The 18,648-nt window shown below is 39.6% G+C and overlaps 1 protein-coding gene across 1 annotated transcript; it reads right to left on the bottom strand.

The window, feature by feature from the left end:
- Positions 1-7,420: 7,420 nt before the first annotated feature.
- LOC148803492 (uncharacterized) lies at positions 7,421-17,553 on the bottom strand. Its single transcript, XM_088896320.1, has 6 exons — positions 17,368-17,553; positions 12,445-12,765; positions 8,795-9,430; positions 8,255-8,440; positions 7,729-7,966; positions 7,421-7,644 (listed from the first exon to the last, which is right to left on the bottom strand). The coding sequence occupies exons 1-6, from the start codon at positions 17,551-17,553 to the stop codon at positions 7,421-7,423; spliced, it is 1,791 nt and encodes a 596-aa protein (XP_088752446.1).
- Positions 17,554-18,648: the final 1,095 nt, after the last annotated feature.

The following is an 18,648-nucleotide window of genomic DNA, read 5'->3' as shown; positions in this document are numbered from 1 at the left end:
GGCATTTATGGCTAGCATGAGGTATTTTCATTGGTTACACAGCCTAATTCACACCCATGGTATTAAACTGATCCGAATTCTCAATATTGATCCTTGGATCGGGTAAAAAATACTCGGTTTATAATTATTGACAAGAAATTCCATCTATTTCCCTTGCTTTCCACCAAGGGATACCGGACCTAAAAAGTAATAGCATACGATTTTAGGTCAAAGGTGATGTTCAAATCTTGTGTAAGTTTTGACCACTCCCCCCGGTTTTCCAATAAATAGCAACCTTATGAAAGGGATAATTAATAATGGATCATTTATTAAAACATCTCTATAATTTTATAAATTTACCAAAACCTATCCTTGTTTCATTAAAACCAAAGTTCAAAGTATCGATACAAGTCGGTACGTTAGTAGGGCGTATTGGCCTATATCGGTACTTTTTTTTTAAATTTTATTTATCTTTTTCAAAAATGGTTCAGAGGAGTCGGTTTAAGGCCCGATCACCCTCTGAACTAGTGTCTGACCCGATACAACCCCTAGAGGGGCGTATCGGTAAGCCACCAACATGAAACGTATCAGCCGATACGGACTAATACGTATCGATACTTTGAACCTTGATTAATGCATCCCGCATAGTTTACAATCAACCTCCCATTAGATGAAATGGCAATTTTAACACTAACATCTATTCAAATAAATTTAATCAAAAGAAACTAAAAACAAAAATGCGATTTTTCACCTTAGGCAACCACTATTTTTCTCTATTTGATCAAAAAAATGTTAGGAGTACTTTTGAAATAAACAACCATGGATCAATACCTTTGAAACAAACAACTATGAGCCCCTTACCTTGAACCTTTTTCTCTTAGTTTAAATGATCATATTACCATTTTCAGATGACAAAACAAATAGTTGCAAACTATAAAATAGATTTAAATAATCTGTGAAATTATAGTGAGTGTTCTAGTAAATGACTCATTAATAATTAGCTATTAGTGTCTTATCCAATATTATTATTTTCAACTTATTAAACACATGCCTAACCTGCTGTCCGGCTTTTTTATCTTTTATTTTTTCTAAGTTCAAATCATCTTGTAGTTTATGAGACCTTTCTTCTTCTTCCTCTAGTAGGGCTGGGGTGGGGCATTATTATTGGTTACACAACACGCTACAGAATCATCATGTTCGGCCGATCTGATTCCACGTCAGCCCTATGAATTGTTAAAAGAATTAATATATTTTAATAAAGAATATACCCCAGCTTGCTTTGGCCACAAAGTAAGAGTATTTCTTCACGTCTTGGCAACAACAAACATTAATGGGGCGTTTGTGATCTATCAGTATATATGTATAAAACAAAAAAAAAAAAATGACACGTCACTATTAGACATAACTGATCCATGACTTGGTCTCTTGTCCCAGATTTCTTAAGGGTTATGGTGCTGGCTGAGTTGTAATGTTTGTTTTTGGATAATGTAAAATTTGCCTTCGGGTTTAAAAAAAAAAACTAAAATAAAAGTGATGTGTTAATTGTTTTATTTTTTTTTAAAAAATAAATCCATACAAATGGACAGATGTGGATATTATTATGCCAATCCACAAACAAAAGCTAGTATTATAATGCATCCCATGAGTCCCTATAAATAATTTATAAAAAGACAAAGTTTTGCCATAATGCCATTTAATAATTTTTTAGCATTATTAACCAGACTATCTTTGGTCTCATTTCACTTGGGCCCTATTTATAAAAAAAACAGGGTTTAGAAAGTTTGAAAAGAGAAAGGAAAGCCATCTTATCCTTTCTATTTTCTTCTGGTCGTTGAGATTTTTCTAATGATATCTCACTCATCTATTTCCTCCAGTCCCACGTAGGGGTGTTCATTATATGGTCCAAACCAGAATCAAATTGAAAATTAGTGGTTTGGCTTGATCTGGGTCTTAAAAAAAGTTTTTTTAGTATGAAAAAACTTCAAAATTTTGGTTTATGGTTTCTGATGAGGGATGATTTGGCCTGACCTAGTAAACAGTGTGGATGCAACCTAATGATTGGACATCGATTCAGTATTTCCTGCCACCTCAAAAGGTCAGGCCACCTCGAGTGTCTCGATCACCTCGGCCAGGACCAAGGTCTGAGTAGCCCGGGATAGCCAAACCGACCAAGGTGATACATAGCGGACTTCTAGAAGCATGCCAGCTATCTTTGAACTTTTTGGGGTCATGCTGCATGACGGGTCCTATCCTTATCCCGCTCGGATTGGATAGACACGATAAGCCTTATCGGCTAGCACGATATCCACCTCCTAACAGCGTAGGCCGAGGATCTCGGAGGTGTTTTGTGAGACCCACAGCAGCTCACCTATATAAGGGCACCTACCCCAGTGGTACAAGGTACGCGCGATTTACTACTTACTAGCACTCTTGCACTTGAGATTACTAGCTCGCACAACTAGATACTAACTTAAGCATCGGAGCAACTACACTGGGTGAGCCACCTTGGGTTCTCTGAGCTTTCCTGTCTTGTAATTCGACCAGCCGACTAAGCAACCGATGCCCGAGCTGCCATCCAACTAGGAGCAACCAAATCGCACACCATCAATTGGTGTCGTCTGTGGAAAGCGTTATGAAAAGCTAAGTCCTTACTTTGTTTACTTTCTCTACAACATTTTATCAATGGCATCCTCAAGCAATACCATAAAGACCGTCAATGCAACTGTTACTGGGGGCAGGAACAAACTGAATTTAATCCAGAGATCCCCTCAGTGACGGTCGACCTGCTCACCATCGCCCTCACCATTTCGGGGGTACAAACAGTCCAGATCCAGACTTTCAATGCGCAGCCCGTTAATGATCCCTTGCCTCATGTGAGCATTGTCATCCCAGTTGTAGAGCCATCCATGGTTCCTCCTGGGTTTGAGGCTCTAAGCACAATAGTTCCACGAGCTAGTGCAGAATGTCCAGATCATGCAGCTTCAGATGCAGCAGATCCACCAGTTTCAACAGTACCAACAATAATACTATTACCAGCAACAGGTCTCACCTCTTCAGTAGAACCAAAATCAGAATCAGAATCACATCGAACACCTCCTCAGGCCCCAACTCCACCTCGCAACCAGACACCACCTCGGGACCCCTGGCAAAGTTGGCGCCCATCGCCACCCCGACCAGTTGTGAACCAGAGAAACCAACCATAGCACAACCGTCATAGTGATCAACAACAATAGTCACACAATGAACAACACCACCCCCACGATGAGCAATAGGTCGGTAACCAACAGCAACCCGAGATAAGAGGTATGACCCAACTCGGAACCCCTTCGTTCCCCGCAACAGTCTGGATCCAGCTTGCGTCCATGATCATGCCAGCAACAGAGACCAACTCCCTCCTCGCGGTAGTGTCCATGATCAAGAGAACACTCGGGCCGAAACACCGGCCAACACTGAAGTTAATAGCACCAATCAAGAAGCAGCATAGAAGCAACGCCGTCACAGAGCATGCCGCACCTCAGGAAAGAGCACTGCCCCCTTAACGACCATATTAGAGAGACAACGGGAAGAAGTGAGCTCAATAGCTGCACAATTGGCTCCTGTTTTGTTTAGCCTGCCTTCCCCCTAGCACCGGAGATCCTTTTGGCCTCGAGACCAAAAGGTTTTAAGACCCCAACTTTGGAGATCTACAAAGGAAAGACAGATCCCTCTTCTTCATTTTTGATAAGAGGTTGGTGGAAGGAATGCCCGACATAATGCTTGTAAAAAGCAAAGACCAAGTCAGCCGAAGTGATAAAAGAAATAAGATAAAAATGCGAAGTGTGTGTGTGTACCGAGGTGGCAACCTACCCAGAGGACTCAACCCGACATTGACAAGCTTGTCCTCGGCCATGTAATCTCCCAATTTCTGGTCGAGATTAACCAACTTTTGCATTTTCTTCCTCATCTTCCTACTTAGTCAGTCCCCGGGGTTACTGATGGCGGTTCTCCATCGAGTTGGGAAGGGCCATCCCCCTTCAACGATCACAATGAAATACCTATTTTTCCAGTCCGACACCTTGGAAGGATATTCGTGAAGCAACTTGTACCCAAGTCGGTAAGCTATGTAATAACTAAACATGTCAATCCCTTTGGGGCCGGCAGGGTTCTTCTTGATCTAGTAGAGTGAGGTAAAGGAATCAATGTCCAAGGGGAGGCCATGGTCACGAAATAAAGAGATGGTGCTGACCACAGTGCAAAATGAGTTCAGGTGAAGATGGTCTATGGTGACACCAAAAAAGTTGAGGACTTCAATGATAAGGGAGTGAAGTGGAAATCGGAGCTCGACGATCAACTGCTCCTCGAAGACAATGATCTTGTCATCATCGTGCTCCCAGGGAAAATTTTCTAAGGGCAGGTTGTAACCAAAGTACTCAGGAAATTTATAGTGGGCGACCAACGCCTCAAACCTCTTCGGCATTAAGACCAAAGGACCGAAGCAGTCAGGTCCCTGAGAAGGACGAGCGCGACACAAAGAATAGGCCTTTTTACTAGAAGCTTTATGCTCCTAAACCAAGGTGTCAACCTCAGTCGGGCAGGACTTGGACTCCGAGCTGTGAGCTGATGTGGCCATCTCGACCGGACCAGACTCTACGTCTTGGACCAAGGTGCCCACCTCGGCCCTACCAGACTCACTACTCACCTCGAACAAACTACCAATACTACTACCAGACATGGTGAAAATGAAGAAGCGAACTCAAACAAAGGGCAAGGAAAAGTGACTCACCTAAGGAGAAGGAGGAAAGACCTTGAGAAAAAACAGATGCCACTGACCTGGAATCTAGCGCACGAGCTCCAAATTGCAAAATCCATAACAAGACAAGGAGAATGGGACCCCAAGGCCCCAATTTATAACCACGGTAGTCAATCCTGGATGGCTCAGATCAACGCAATCCGATGGTTCTCGTAAAAACTGGTTGCATGGCTATCGAGGCCAAAATTGGCTGAGCACGCGTTTTGACGTCCACGGAATTTGTAACCCGTGTGACATCCGTGTCTCCCCGATACACGACCTGGTTTAGTGGTCGAGCCAACCGGGCCATTACAGTTTGACCGTCGGATCAGACTTTGACCTAGGCGAAGATCGGGCCAAGTCTGTCTAATTCATCATGGCCCCCTACGCCAGGTCAGGACCCTTAGCACGAGGAGTGGGGGGCAATTGATGAGGGGTGATTTGGCCCGATCTAGTAAACAATGGATATGTGGATGCGACCTGATGATTGGACATTGACTCAGTATTTCCTACCACCTTAGAAGGTCAGGCCACCTCGGGTGTCTCGATCACCTTAGCTAAGACCAAGGTCTAAGTAGCTCGGGACATTACCAAGGTGACACATAGCGGACCTCTAGAAGCATGCCAACTATCTCTGAACTCTTCAGGATCATGTCGCATGGCTGTGGGTCCTATCCTCATCCCGCCCAGATCAGACGAACATGATAAGCCTTATCGGCTAAGATGATATCCACCTCCCGATGCGGAACGGACTCCTAACAACGTGGGCCAAGGATCTCAGAGGTGTTTCGTTAGACCCATGGCAGCTCACCTATATAAGGGCACCTACCCTAGTGGTACAAGGTTTGCGCGATTTACTGCTTACTAGCACTCTTGCACTTGAGATTACTAGCTCGCACAACTAGATACTAACTTAAGCACCAGAGCAACCACATCGGGTGAGTCACCCTGGGTTCTCTGAGCTTTCCTGTCTTGCAGTTCAACCGGCCAACTAAGTGACCGACTTCCGAGCTGCCATCTAGCTAGTAAAATAGTTTGATCTGGTCTGGTTTCTATATTAAAATGACTTGATCTTGTTTAAGAATTTCTGAATGTTTTTTTTTTTTTGTTTGATCTGAAATTTCCTCTAAACCAAACTGTAAACATCCCTAGCCCCACGACTTCCAGGGTTGAACTTATTACTTTTTCAAAAAAAAAAAAGAAAAAGAAAATTAATGAGAAAAGATATGCTGCCAGAAATTAAGACATGATTCTAGAAAGGCTTTGACCAATCAAAACTTACATGTAAATTTTGATAAATACCACTTGATTGGTTACCACTTACCACTTTTTACAATATCGATTCATTAATTGGTTGCAAATATTCTCGTGTCATATATTTTTTTTTGGTATTATCATAGTCAAACCCAAAATTAACACAAAAATAAAACTGAACAGAAGTCCCATTTTAGATTTTAGCTCCATTAGTGAGGACTTAGCTTTATATTTATATGTAGCTGGTTATCTTCAGCCAGAGTGGAACTGATGGTAACAAATAATGTTATTAACATCATAGGTTTGTGCCATTCCTCTAGTAAGACGCATTTATTCGCATTAATTTTTAAAAACCTCCTACTATTGGGGACATGACCGGCACAAACAAGTCCGAATCTCCTACCAATAAAATATGTTCCAACATTCAACCAATATGATCTAACTCTGCACATTTCATACATTGCCGGCAGGGATGGAGCCAAGTATATTGGTGGGGGGGGCAAGCTTTTTGTTAAAACCATATCTATATGGTTACTTAAAAACATAATAAATTGGGTCTTTGCCCCCTCCCCCCTAAAATTTGAACTGAATTTATAAAGGATTAAGGCTCTCCCAACTCCCAAAAATAATATATATATATATATATATATTCTTTAAAAAATCTATAATAAATCTAAATTTTTCTAGGCTATTTTCCCCAAAGGCTCAAACCCTTATCTTTCTCTTTCTCCTCATCTCGTTTATTTGATTAACTTGGCCCCTCCAATAAAAAATTCCTTACTCCACCACTGGTTATAGGACCCACTTTTATAATAGATCCCAATCTCATAGTGAGATGTGCATTGGATCATTTTGAAGAAGTTATGGCTATAAATCCACATTGAGCCAATTCCATTGAGTTAGAATTGGATCAGCCATTGGATTCAAATGAGGCCAATACATTACAAATCTGATCTGTTGACTTTGTTACAATAAACCATTTATACATATAGACTTAGGTTGATTGAGAATATGGGTGTAGTATTTGTAGTGCAGGTTGGATCAGATTTAATATATCATATACCATTTAGTTGGGCTGGTTTTAGGTTGAGCTGAACCCAACTCATTAATATCCTTAATCGACATGGATTCTGTTCCAACTTAATAAAGTAAGAAAATGTGAAGAAAAGAATAGAAGAAAGAAAGAGAAGAAGATAGGAAGAGAAAGAGAAGAAAAAGGAGAAGAAAAAATGGAAGACTAGAAAGGAGAAATCTATTCTCTTCTCCTTACTGTCAACCCAGGTTGTATTAACATTCTACTAAGGATGAAATGACTACAATACCCTTAGGAAAAATACAACAGATATAAGAGAGAAAGAATAACACGAAAAAGTCAATACTGCCCATGTTAACTACTTCTAACAATTCTGGCACTCCCAATCAAGCTGGAGCATATATATCATAAAGTTCCAGCTTGTTACAAATATAGTCCATCCTTGGGTGACCCACACTTTTAGTAAAATTATCAGCAACTTGATCTTTAGATTTAACATAGGGAGTAACAACCTCTCCACTTGTCACTTTTTCTCTCACGAAATGACAATCAACTTCAATATGCTTAGTCCTTTCATGAAACATTGGATTAGAGGCAATATGTGTTGCAGCTTGGTTGTCACAAAACAATTTAATGGGTTAACAAATTGTAATACTCATCTTCCGAAGAAGATGCTTCAACCAAACTAGCTCACAGGTAGCATGGGTCATTGCCCTGTATTCAGCTTCAACGCTACTCCTAGCAACTATGTTCTGCTTCTTGCTTTTCCAAGTAATGAGATTTCTGCAAAAGAAAGTACAATAACCTATAGTAGACTTCCTGTCCATCGGAGACCCTGCCCAATCTGCATCTGAGTACCCTAGCAGAGACATATCTCTCCCTTTCTTATAAAAAAACCCTTGACCAGGAGCACCCTTTAGATACTTCAGCACCTTCATAACACCATCCCAATGAGTAGTTATTGGATTCTGCATGAATTGGCTGAGGACTCCAACACTAAAGGAGATGTTAGGCCTAGTGATGGTAAGATAGATCGACTTGCCTACTAGTCTCTGATACCTTGTAGGGCTTTCCAATGGCTCCCCCTAACTATCAGTCATCTTCACATTAGGATCCATGGGAATTTAAACTGGTTTGGATCCTAACAACCTAGTTTCATCCAACATATCTAAAACATACTTCCTTTGGGACAGAGAGATTCCCCACTTCGATTGAACTACCTCAATTCCAAGAAAATACTTCAAGGTTCCTAGATCTTTAGTTTGAAAGTGTTGTTGTAGGAACGGTTTCAACTCACCAATTTCATGTGTATCATTGCCAGTGAGAACAATATCATCAACATACGCTGCTAGAATGATCTTCCCAGATGACGAGTCTCTACTAAACACAGAGTGATCAACACTGCACTGTTTCAAGCCAAAATCTTGCACCACACTACTAAAACGACCAAACCATGCCCGCGGTGATTGTTTTAGCCCATAGATAGCTTTCTTCAATCGACACACCTTTCTTGACTCCCCCTAAGAAACATACCCAGGAGTTTGCTCCATATATACCTCCTCTTGAAGATCACCATGGAGAAATGCATTTTTTACATCAAGATGAAATAGGGGCCAACCAAAGTGGGCAGCTAAAGAAATGAGCACTCGTACAAAACCTATTTTAGCCACAGGAGAGAAGGTTTTTGAATAGTCCACACTATAGGTTTGAGCTTTGAACCGCTCAATACTGCCATCTTGATGGTGTTTAATTGTATATACCCATCGACAACCAATGGCTTGCTTCTCAGGTGGTAAGGAAGTAAGATCCCAAGTATTATTGGATTGAAGAACATGAAATTCTTCATCCATTGCCTTCTTCCAATTAGGAGATGAGAGGGATTCCTTTAGAGAACACGGTAGAGAAATAGATGATAGAAGGGAAATGAAACATTGATGTGAAGGAGACAAGTGAGCAAAGGAGACATATTGACAAAGGGGGTGATCTACGCAAGTATGCTTACCTTTATGAAGGGCAATAGGAAGATCAAGAATTGAGGATGGTCGATCTGTCAACAACAAAGACTCTAGTGGCATGGGTGAAGTTGGAGTTGGATCAACTACCAGTGACAATTTTAGTTGTCTATCACGTCTAGAGTACACTCTATGAATAGATGGTCGAATAGGCTCTTCCATAATAGGCATGGGGATAAAGATATCACCAGATTTAGAGGGAAGAGGAATAAAAGGTGAAGGTTTACGCCCAGAGCAATAGGGTAAACTCTCAAAGAAGGTAACATCTGGAGCAATAAAGGCTTTCCATAAAATAGGATCATATATAGCATTTATAACTTTTTTGAGTGTGAGGATAAGCAAGAAAAACACATCTAATAGCTCTAGAGCCAAGTTTATGATGGCCTGGACCCAATTTGTGAACAAAACACACACAACCAAACACACGAGGAGGAAGAGAGAAAGGCGAGGTGGAAGGAAACAAGAGAGAGAAAGTGACAAGTGGAGAGGTTGTTACTCTCTATGTTAAATCTAAAGATCAAGTAGCTGATATTTTTACTAAAAATGTGGGTCGCTCAAGGATGGACTATATTTGTAACAAGCTGGAACTTTATGATATATGCTCCAGCTTGAGGGGGAGTATCAGAATTGATAGAAGTAGTTAATAGGGGTAGTATTGACTTTTTCATGTTATTCTTTCTCTCTTATATCTACTGTATTTTCCTAAGGGTATTGTAGTCATTTCAACCTTAGTAGAATGTTAATACAACCTGGCTCTGATACCATGTTCCAACTTTAATAAAGTAAGAAAATGTGAAGAAAAGAATAGAAGAAAGAAAGAGAAGAAGATAGGAAGAGAAAGAGAAGAGAAAAGGAGAAGAAAAGAGGGAAGACTAGAAAGGAGAAACCTATTCTCTTCTCCTAATTGAGTTGCATATGACTATCATGACCAAATTTGGTTTTCTAGAACCCCCTTGACCCACTAACAAGGTTAATGTTTAATGTTGAAAGTTGAATTACTAAATTTCCCAATTATAATTCTATTGGTTGACAACATAAATATCAAAATAATGAAAATAATGATTTAAAGTACAAACCATTGTCAAGGCATTCACAAGATGAATTTTATCAAAATAATGTATAAAGAAACATGCAAGAGTTAGGATTGTAGAAAAGTTTAGTGTTTTGGAAATGGTTAATGAGATATTCTATGAAATTAATTGTGACATGGGTAAAGTGCTGAAATCCAAACTTCAATGAGCTTTTATTGAACCCAGTGAGGGCAAGTCAGTTGGTGCATTGGATGAATTGTCCCAATAGTGGTGAGGTTTTGAATCTCACCATTATCATCTTTGTAATAAAATAATTGTATGATCATTTGAGGTTGTTGATGTGATATTGTACTGTTCACTTAAAAGAGTGATGACCTCTATGGGGTCTCGAGTGTGATTAATACCAGAAAAAAGGGGGTCTTTATTGCAAAACAAAGTTTGGGGAGACCTCACATACACCCTACTCTTTCCCAACCATGAGTCCCCTTGTATCATGCATTATGTATTTTTTTCCTACCTAATGTTGCTTCTTTTCTAAAAGATTAAGACCATTAGGTTTAGTTTGGAAAGAGTGTAAATACAAATATGTATAGTGCAAATCAGTGTTTTCAAACCATCATTGATTGGGATGGTCAAACTGTTCGGTCTGAGAACCATCCAGGCAACCGGTTCAGTTTTACCCTAAACCTGGTCCTTGGTCAAAAACTGTTGAATTGGTCAATGACCCATTAACCTGAGCGGTCGAACCGTTGGCCCATTGAATGGTTTTTTGTCGTTTTATTTTAATTATTTTTTTAATTTTTAATTTTTTAAGTTAGAATGGGCTGTCTAGTCAAACCATCAACCCAAAAACCAGTGACCAAGACAGTTCCAGGTCATTTTTTGAAGCTTTGGTGCAAATACAATGTTTAAAACATGGTTTTGCACTAAATATATCTGTATTTACACTCTTCCCAAACTAAGTTTGCAAAATTTAACATCATCCAATTAACTTGTGCACTTTCTTGGTCCAATTTTTCTACTAACTTGTTTTTGAATAGATGGTTATTTGTTTATTTGTTGAAGCCCTGACCCCTAAGGTTGATTTCTCAATCAAGAGAAAGTTACAAATCACTCTAATAGGCTTAGAATGAGGGAAGTCTTTAATGTGGAAATAGCAATAATTAGTGTGTGTTTGGTATAACTTTCGTTTATTAAATAAACGTTTGTACTTGATTTGTCTTCAAAGCCGAGAAAAATACTTGATAAACCGTTTATGGACAACTAGGCACTATTATATGCCACATCAGCAGAACAGTGAATAAATGTTCAACTATTGGGGGAAGCATTAAAATGAAGCTTCCCCCAACGACTGGTGCACACATAAACAAAAACCCACTTTTGTAAATATCAATGTGTACGAATGAATATGATGGAAAAAATGCTGATTTAGCGATGACATGGAAGTGTTTTGATAAACGCCTATCACGAAACGCCCACGAAACAAAACACTATTAATCTTAGATTCAAGTTGTTTCCTCTAAAAAACTAGCTGATTTCCTTTTTTTCTTTTTTTTTTGTCAGCAAACAAAGCAAAGAAAAACTTTATTGAAGGATATTTCTAAAATATTTACATCCAAGCCTTGAGGCGGTAGTTGATATTGCAAATTTATTCCCTCCTTGCAGGCTTTATAAGCTTGTCTATGAGCTAGATCGTTCTGATTTCTGTTCGCATGTATGATATAGCATATCTCAAAGTATTTAATCAAGTCCAGAATTTCATCCCTGTATAGCTTATCTCTCTAAGAGCAATGCTTAAAGGGATGATTTAAAAGATGAACTATATACGTAGCATCACATCGAATTCGGAGGCACTTGATATGCATTTCTTTTGCTGCTTTGATTCCCCAAGTTAAAGCCAGCCATTCTGCTTCAGTAGGAGTTTGGGCTGAGGTTCTTGAGCTCTGTGCTGCTATGACTTTGCATGAATGTTTGATTAATGCATAACTAATAGCTGATCTATTTGTACTAGGCATATACGATCCATCAGTATATAGAGTGGTCTCTTCTGAGTTATGTTGTGTATGCCTTTGTAATTGTTTGTGCTGTTCTCTATGATCATTTTCCAGCATATATAATTACGAGCTTCCCATATCAGCCTCAAAACAATAGCTACCTTTTCCATTTTTCCCTTGATCTCTGATTTTGATAAGATGTGTGAACTTTTTTGCTGCCATTGATTTAGAATTTCATGAAGCATCTTTGGTTCTTCAACCCAATAATGTAGGCCCATCTGAAGTCCGAGCCATATTGCCTGTGCAAAAGGACATCTAAAGAAAAGATGATGTATTGATTCATTCTCTTCACCACAAAAAACACACGGTCTACCTTCAAGGCTAAAGAAAGATAGTTTGTCCTTGATGGGAATTGCGTCCCAAAAAGCTCTCCATAAGTATTTGAGTGCTTCCACAGAGGCATATCATTTGATATCTGATCTATAGGTTGTATGTTTGGAATATGTTCAACAGTATTTTGATGAAATATATGTGAAAGATCATCAATGTTCCATGTTCCATTTGGTAATAGCATTTCCTTAACCAAAAGGGATTTGGCCTCTATAACAGACTGTGGTTTGGGTATTAGAAATCCATTAGGTATTGACGGAACCCATGGGTCATCTACCAGGGAGATGAACACACCATCTTTTACCTGCCACAAAATCTCATTTCTCAATTCTTTCACCAAGGTTAACAGCCGCTTCCACCAACATTAATCATGTTGCTTCGGCTTTATGGAAAAAAAAAATAGAACCCGATTTGAGGTATTAGGCTCTAATGACCTTTATTCCACACCTGTTTTCCCATTAACGCTTTATTCATTTCTCTCAACCTTCTAAAACCCACCCCTCTTTTTTTGGCTTGCACAACTTTCCCCAACTGAGCTGGTACAAACCCTTTTTACTATTGTTTCCCTTCCACCAGAAATCCCATTGGATCTTCTCCATCTCAGAGAGTAACCCCTTTGGAATTAAGCTTGTATTCATGCAGTAAACAGGTAAGCTTGAGCTACAGCCTTTACCATCACATTTCTTCTTGCCTGTGAGTTGTGACAAAAGATTTGATTTCCATAAAGAATTTTTGTTTCATGGCATCCACCATCTCTTTGTAGGCTATCATCTTCTTCCTACCAATCCATAGTCCCCCCCCCCTAAGTATTTGTCATTTTCTCCCATTTGTTTCATTCCCAACATTTGTTGTATGAATCTTCTCTTCCTTGGTGAATGTTTGAGCTATATATCATGAAACTTTTTTGTTTGTTAATCCTTTCTCCTAACAAAAGCTCAAAATCATTCAAAATTTGTTGGAGAATTTCCAACATTTTCACATCTACTTTACAAAATAACAAGCAGTCATCTGCGAAAAGGAGATGTGTAATTAAAGGAGATCCTCTTGCTAATTTCAGCCCCTTTATTTGTCCTTGGTTTTCAGCTTTGTGAAGCAAAGAGGACAAAGTCTGCATTCCTAGAATGAATAGATACAGGGATAAAGGGTCTCCTTGTCTTAGGCCCAACTGATGTTTGAAGAGATTTGACGGTACTCGATTGGCCTTAATAGAGAAAGACGGGGTACAGATACATTGTGTGATGAGATCACACCATTTCTACAGAAAATCCATCTCTTTCAAAACATTGTTGATGAAACTCCTTTTCATCCTGTCATAAGCATTTGACATGTCTAGTTTAATAGCTATCCAACCAATCCTCTTTCTTTGTTTTCTCATTTTATGTATCAACTCCCTTGCCAAGTTTATGTTATCCGTACATTGTCTCCCTTTGTTGAAGGTTCATTGATTCTCCAACACTAAATGCTTATGATCTTGTCATAAGCATTTTGAGCTACTGTTTCTGCATTCTTTTTCTTTGGAATGTAGACTAAATTTGTGCAACTTAAATGTTTTTGGAATTTGTCAGTGGAGAAGAACTCTGTAACAAGTTCATAAGCATCCCCTCCAACTATATGCCAGAAATGCTAATAGAAAAAAGGTGAGAACCCATCAGGACTAGGGGATGTGTGGGGCTTCATGTTCTTTACTATATCCCATAACTCCTCTCTTGTTGGGGGTGTTAATAAGTCTTATTTTTCTTCCTCTATTAATTTAGGGAGATTCAAGTCTCCTAGGTCTAATGTGGTAGGGTGTGCATCCTCAACCGCAATTTACTTCCTCTATAGGCAGAGATCTACCACTTACATCTTTGATTCCCTTAAAATAATTTGTTCTTCTCCTAAAATTTGTCATTTGGTGAAAGAGTTTAGTGTTTCTATCACCATCTATCAACCACAATTCCCTAGACTTCAATTGCCACATTTCTTCTTCTCTTTTGAGCCAAATTTGATACTCCTGGAGTTTTTTCCATTCATCAGATATCTAAACATCTTCTTGTAATCTCTCCCATTTTCCAAGTTGGTTCTCTAGTTGTTACAATTTGTTTGGGACAAAACCGAAAGTTCTCCCTATTCCAATTCTTTTATCTTATTTTGCAATTTCTTAATTTGTTTTTGCCATTCCTCCTAAATGATCAACTCACATTCAGAGCTCTCTGTCCAAAATGGTTGAAAGTGGAATTGAGTTCGGCCTTTCAATTTTTTGGGCTCAGTCTCCAAGAGCATTAGAGCAAGGTCTGAGTGTATTGAGAATTTATTCAATACATTTGCTTTAGGGAAAAGTTTGCAACCAGGTCTGGGAAACTAGGCACTTGTCTAATCTCTCTCTGACTCTAGCTTCCCCATGTTGGCTATTTGACCATGTATAGTAGGGACCCCTACTTGTTAATTCCACTAGGCTGAAGTTGTTGATAACTGAGTTTAGAAGATACGAGGAAGGTTGGTGTCTATGGCTTCTGTTTCCTTCATAGTCACTGTTTGATACAGTGTCATTTAGATCCCCATTTTGCATTCTGAAGGAAATCAATGTCCAAGTTCCAACAACGAGGACCACAACTCTTTCCTCCTTGAGGAAATTGGGTGACCATATGTCAAACAAAGGAACCATGGTTCTATATGAGAGCGTATTTCACACATTTTCACTCGATCACTGACATGCAAAATCTGAAGGGCTAAGTCCTGTTTCCAACAACAAAGTAAACCCCCCAGAAAGTCCTCTTGCTGGTTGCGGGACATAATTTTGGTATCTCAATTTCTTTGCAAACAGAGCAACTTTTTGTTTCAGAGAGCAAAACCAGTCATTGTAGGTTTAACAGCTTCTCGACCTAAACCATCTGCAACCCACCAGCATTTCAGCCACTCCTTGAATTCAAAATGTGGATTAAATCAAATCCAATAGAGACAGAGAACATCCAAACCAACTGGACAATGAAAGAAAGTACTTTTTGAAGAACACCATTTTAAGGAATACTTTTTTTTTTTTTTGCATTTTGAAAAAAAAAAAAAAACTTTTTGGATGCTACAAGGGATTAAGGATTTTGGCCTGTTTTTAAGGTGGCCCAACATCTGAACCATCTACATTTGAGATTATTTAATACATCTTATCAAGCCTAATGCGACAAACCTTGACAAGCACCAAAAGAATAAAGTAAATCAATCGGGTTAGGTGGGTGGATTAGGCAATAGTCGGGTCTTGAGTTTCTCAGTTAGGTTGTTTTAAGAGTTGTTCAAAACATTATTCATCCAGGATAAAATGTAAAATTAATTGAATCATTCATTCTTTCCAGTGTGTACCCATTCCCTAATCAACCTCATCTCCAAGGCTTCAAATTATTGATCTCCTGAACCGTTTGATAAAGGTTGAGGTTGCTAACTGAGCTTTGAGCTTTGCCTTTTAATAGATAAAATAATTAAATAATAACTTTTTTAAGGATACAATGATTTATCCAATTTCATTTTAGCCATTTCCGCTGTAATCAAATAGTTCCAAGTAAATCTGAGTGTCTGTCATTGTGCTTTTATCAAAAGTTAAAAATTTTCCTGCATCCAGGAAAACAGTAAACACCAAACCAAAACCAGAAACCTGAGTTGGGATTCAAGCTTTACCTAAAACCAAGTGACCAACCAAACAACTGGATATTTTTTTGTGAGAATTCTTCCCATAAGCAATATGAGCCACGCAGTGAACCGGATGTTTAGTTGGGCATGGATTCCAATTGCACATCAGGAATATCTCCTGTGCATGATCTTAAATCGATAGATGTTTTCAATGTGTGACTGGATGCTCGTACTTACAGATTATTCTCAAGGGTTTTTACTTTCAGAAGATTCTATCACCCATACAGTGCCAACCCAAATACTGTATTTTTGTTTCATCTTAGACTTGGTTCAAGGCATATCTAAGTCTATCAGTCTTTAATCCTCCCAAGGGACCAGTCAAACCAAAAGCTTACCTATTAGGTGAGGTTCTTAAATAGGTTTCATTCTGTCCACATATACTAGACCAGGTCAAACAGGTTTTGGCATGGTTTTTGCTGAAAAACCGTTGACTTGATGACGCAGCGTGGAAGCAATGGAAACTGGAGCTGGCTATGCAAGCATCGGGCGATTGCTAGTGTCTAACGAAGAACACTGAATTCTCTAGGAGAGAGAAAAGGTGGCGAAAATTCAAAGAAGAGACTTGAAGAAATTCTGAGAATTTGAAGTATGAATTGATGAATAATTATGGGAAAATAGCAGTATTTATTATACATTTGGAAATTGTAAAAGAACTAGGAAATAACATTTAAGATAGATCCAAATATCTAATCTTAATAGGATCGAACTCTTCTTGGTTTGATCTCCACCGTCCGATCTCCCTTGATGCATGAATCTTGGATTATCTTGAATTCTTGGAAATCTTGATGAGTCTTGAACTCTTGAATTCTTGATGAGTCTTGAATTCTTGAATTCTTGATGAGTCTTGAATTCTTGATAAGTCTTGGATCCTTGATAAGTCTTGGAGTCTTGGAGTCTTGGGTTAAGTCTTGATTTCTTGATAATCTTGGACTTTATCTTGACTTAACCTTATCCTAGGAGCTGCCGCCCCTAGGGGTGAGATGGGCCTCCATCATTCTCCCCCCACTTGGAGAGAACTCGACCCCGAGTCGTGACTAGGATAGGCAAGTGTAATTTCTGGCAAGTACCGGTAAAGGTCAGCAACGTTGAAGGTCTTGGAGATACCCATATGATCTGGTAAGTCCACTACATAGGCATTGTCATTAGTCTTCTTCACGATCTTGTATGGACCATACTTCCGAGGCTTCAACTTGTTGTAAGTACCTACGGGAATTCTTTCCTTCTTTAAGAAGACCATAACCTCATCACCTACATCAAACACTTGAGGTCGGCGGTGCTTGTCTACGGCCATCTTGTACTTGGCGTTAGTTTGCTCTAGTTTCTGCTTCACGGCCTCTTGGACGGACTGGATTTGTTCTGCCATCTGTTCTGCTGAGATACTGGCGTTGGGTACTTTGGGTAGCTTCACTAAATCCAGTGCATGGTTAGGGACCTTCATGTACACGATGGAGAATGGGGATCTGCCTGTAGAACTGTGTACTGCATTGTTATAGGCGAACTCGGCCTGGGCTATGGCGAAGTCCCACTGTTTTGGCCTCTCCCGACATATGCTGCGAATTAAATTCCCTAAGGTCTGGTTTACCACTTCTGTCTGTCCATCTGTCTGCGGATGGGCTGTACTGCTGAAATTAAGTGATGAATCAAACAACCTCCACAGGGTCATCCAAAAGTGACTGAGGAACTGTGTGTCACGATCTGATGTGATGGTCTTGGGTACCCCATGCAAGCGGACAATCTCCCTGAAAAATAATTTGGCTGTTGCGGATGCATCTGCTGTTTTCTTGCATGGGAGGAAGTGAGCCATTTTTGTGAATCTATCAACCACCACAAAGACAGAGTCCATGTTCCTCTGGGTCTTTGGCAAGCCTAGCACAAAATCCATGGACAAGTCTTCCCATATAGCAGTAGGAACGGGTAGGGGCATGTAGAGACCTATGTTCTGGGTTTGTCCCTTAGCTGTCTGACAAACATAGCACCTGCTTACAATGGTAGACACATCCCTTCTTAATTTCGGCCAGTAATATCGCCCCTTAACTGCTTCTACTGTTTTATCCCTTCCCAAGTGTCCTGCTAATCCACCCCCATGCAAATCCCTGATGATCTTTTCGCGGAGGGAGGTGCAAGGGATACACAGCTGTTCCCCTTTCATAAGGAACCCATCATAAATAAAGAAGTCCTCTGCTGGCTGCTTGTTTACACACTTCTCCCATACCTGTTGGAAGTCTTCATCCTGGGCGTATAAGTATTTTAGGCACTCAAAACCCACAATCTCAACACTGAGGGTCTTGATGAGGGCTACACGCCTGCTAAGTGCATCAACCACTTTATTTTGTTGTCCTGTCTTATACACAATTTTATATGGGAACTTGTCTAGGAAGGCAGACCTTCTAGCATGCAAATCACTTCTTAATTGCTTTTGCCTACTAAGATATTTTAGGGCCTGATGGTTAGTGTAGAGAACAAATTCTCTTGCAATTAAATAGTGTTCTCAAGTCTTCAGGGCTCTAACCACAACATAAAACTCCTTGTCATA

This window comes from Nelumbo nucifera, chromosome 1 (genome assembly GCF_055504915.1).
Source record: "Nelumbo nucifera cultivar China Antique chromosome 1, China Antique-T2T, whole genome shotgun sequence".
NCBI lineage: Eukaryota > Viridiplantae > Streptophyta > Magnoliopsida > Proteales > Nelumbonaceae > Nelumbo > Nelumbo nucifera.
Note: the sequence above shows the minus strand (reverse complement) of the source record. Positions and strands in the feature narration are given on the sequence as shown.

Bases quoted from the DNA above. Each gene is read 5' to 3' on its own strand.
- LOC148803492 (XM_088896320.1), bottom strand. From the start codon at position 17,553: ATGAAGGTCCCTAACCATGCACTGGATTTAGTGAAGCTACCCAAAGTA. The intron at 7,967-8,254 runs GTAGTTCAATCG...GGTGTTATGAAG, and splicing joins AGTATTTTCTTGGAATTGAG to GTGCTGAAGTATCTAAAGGG. The intron at 7,645-7,728 runs GTGAGCTAGTTT...GTGACAACCAAG, and splicing joins GGCAATGACCCATGCTACCT to CTGCAACACATATTGCCTCT.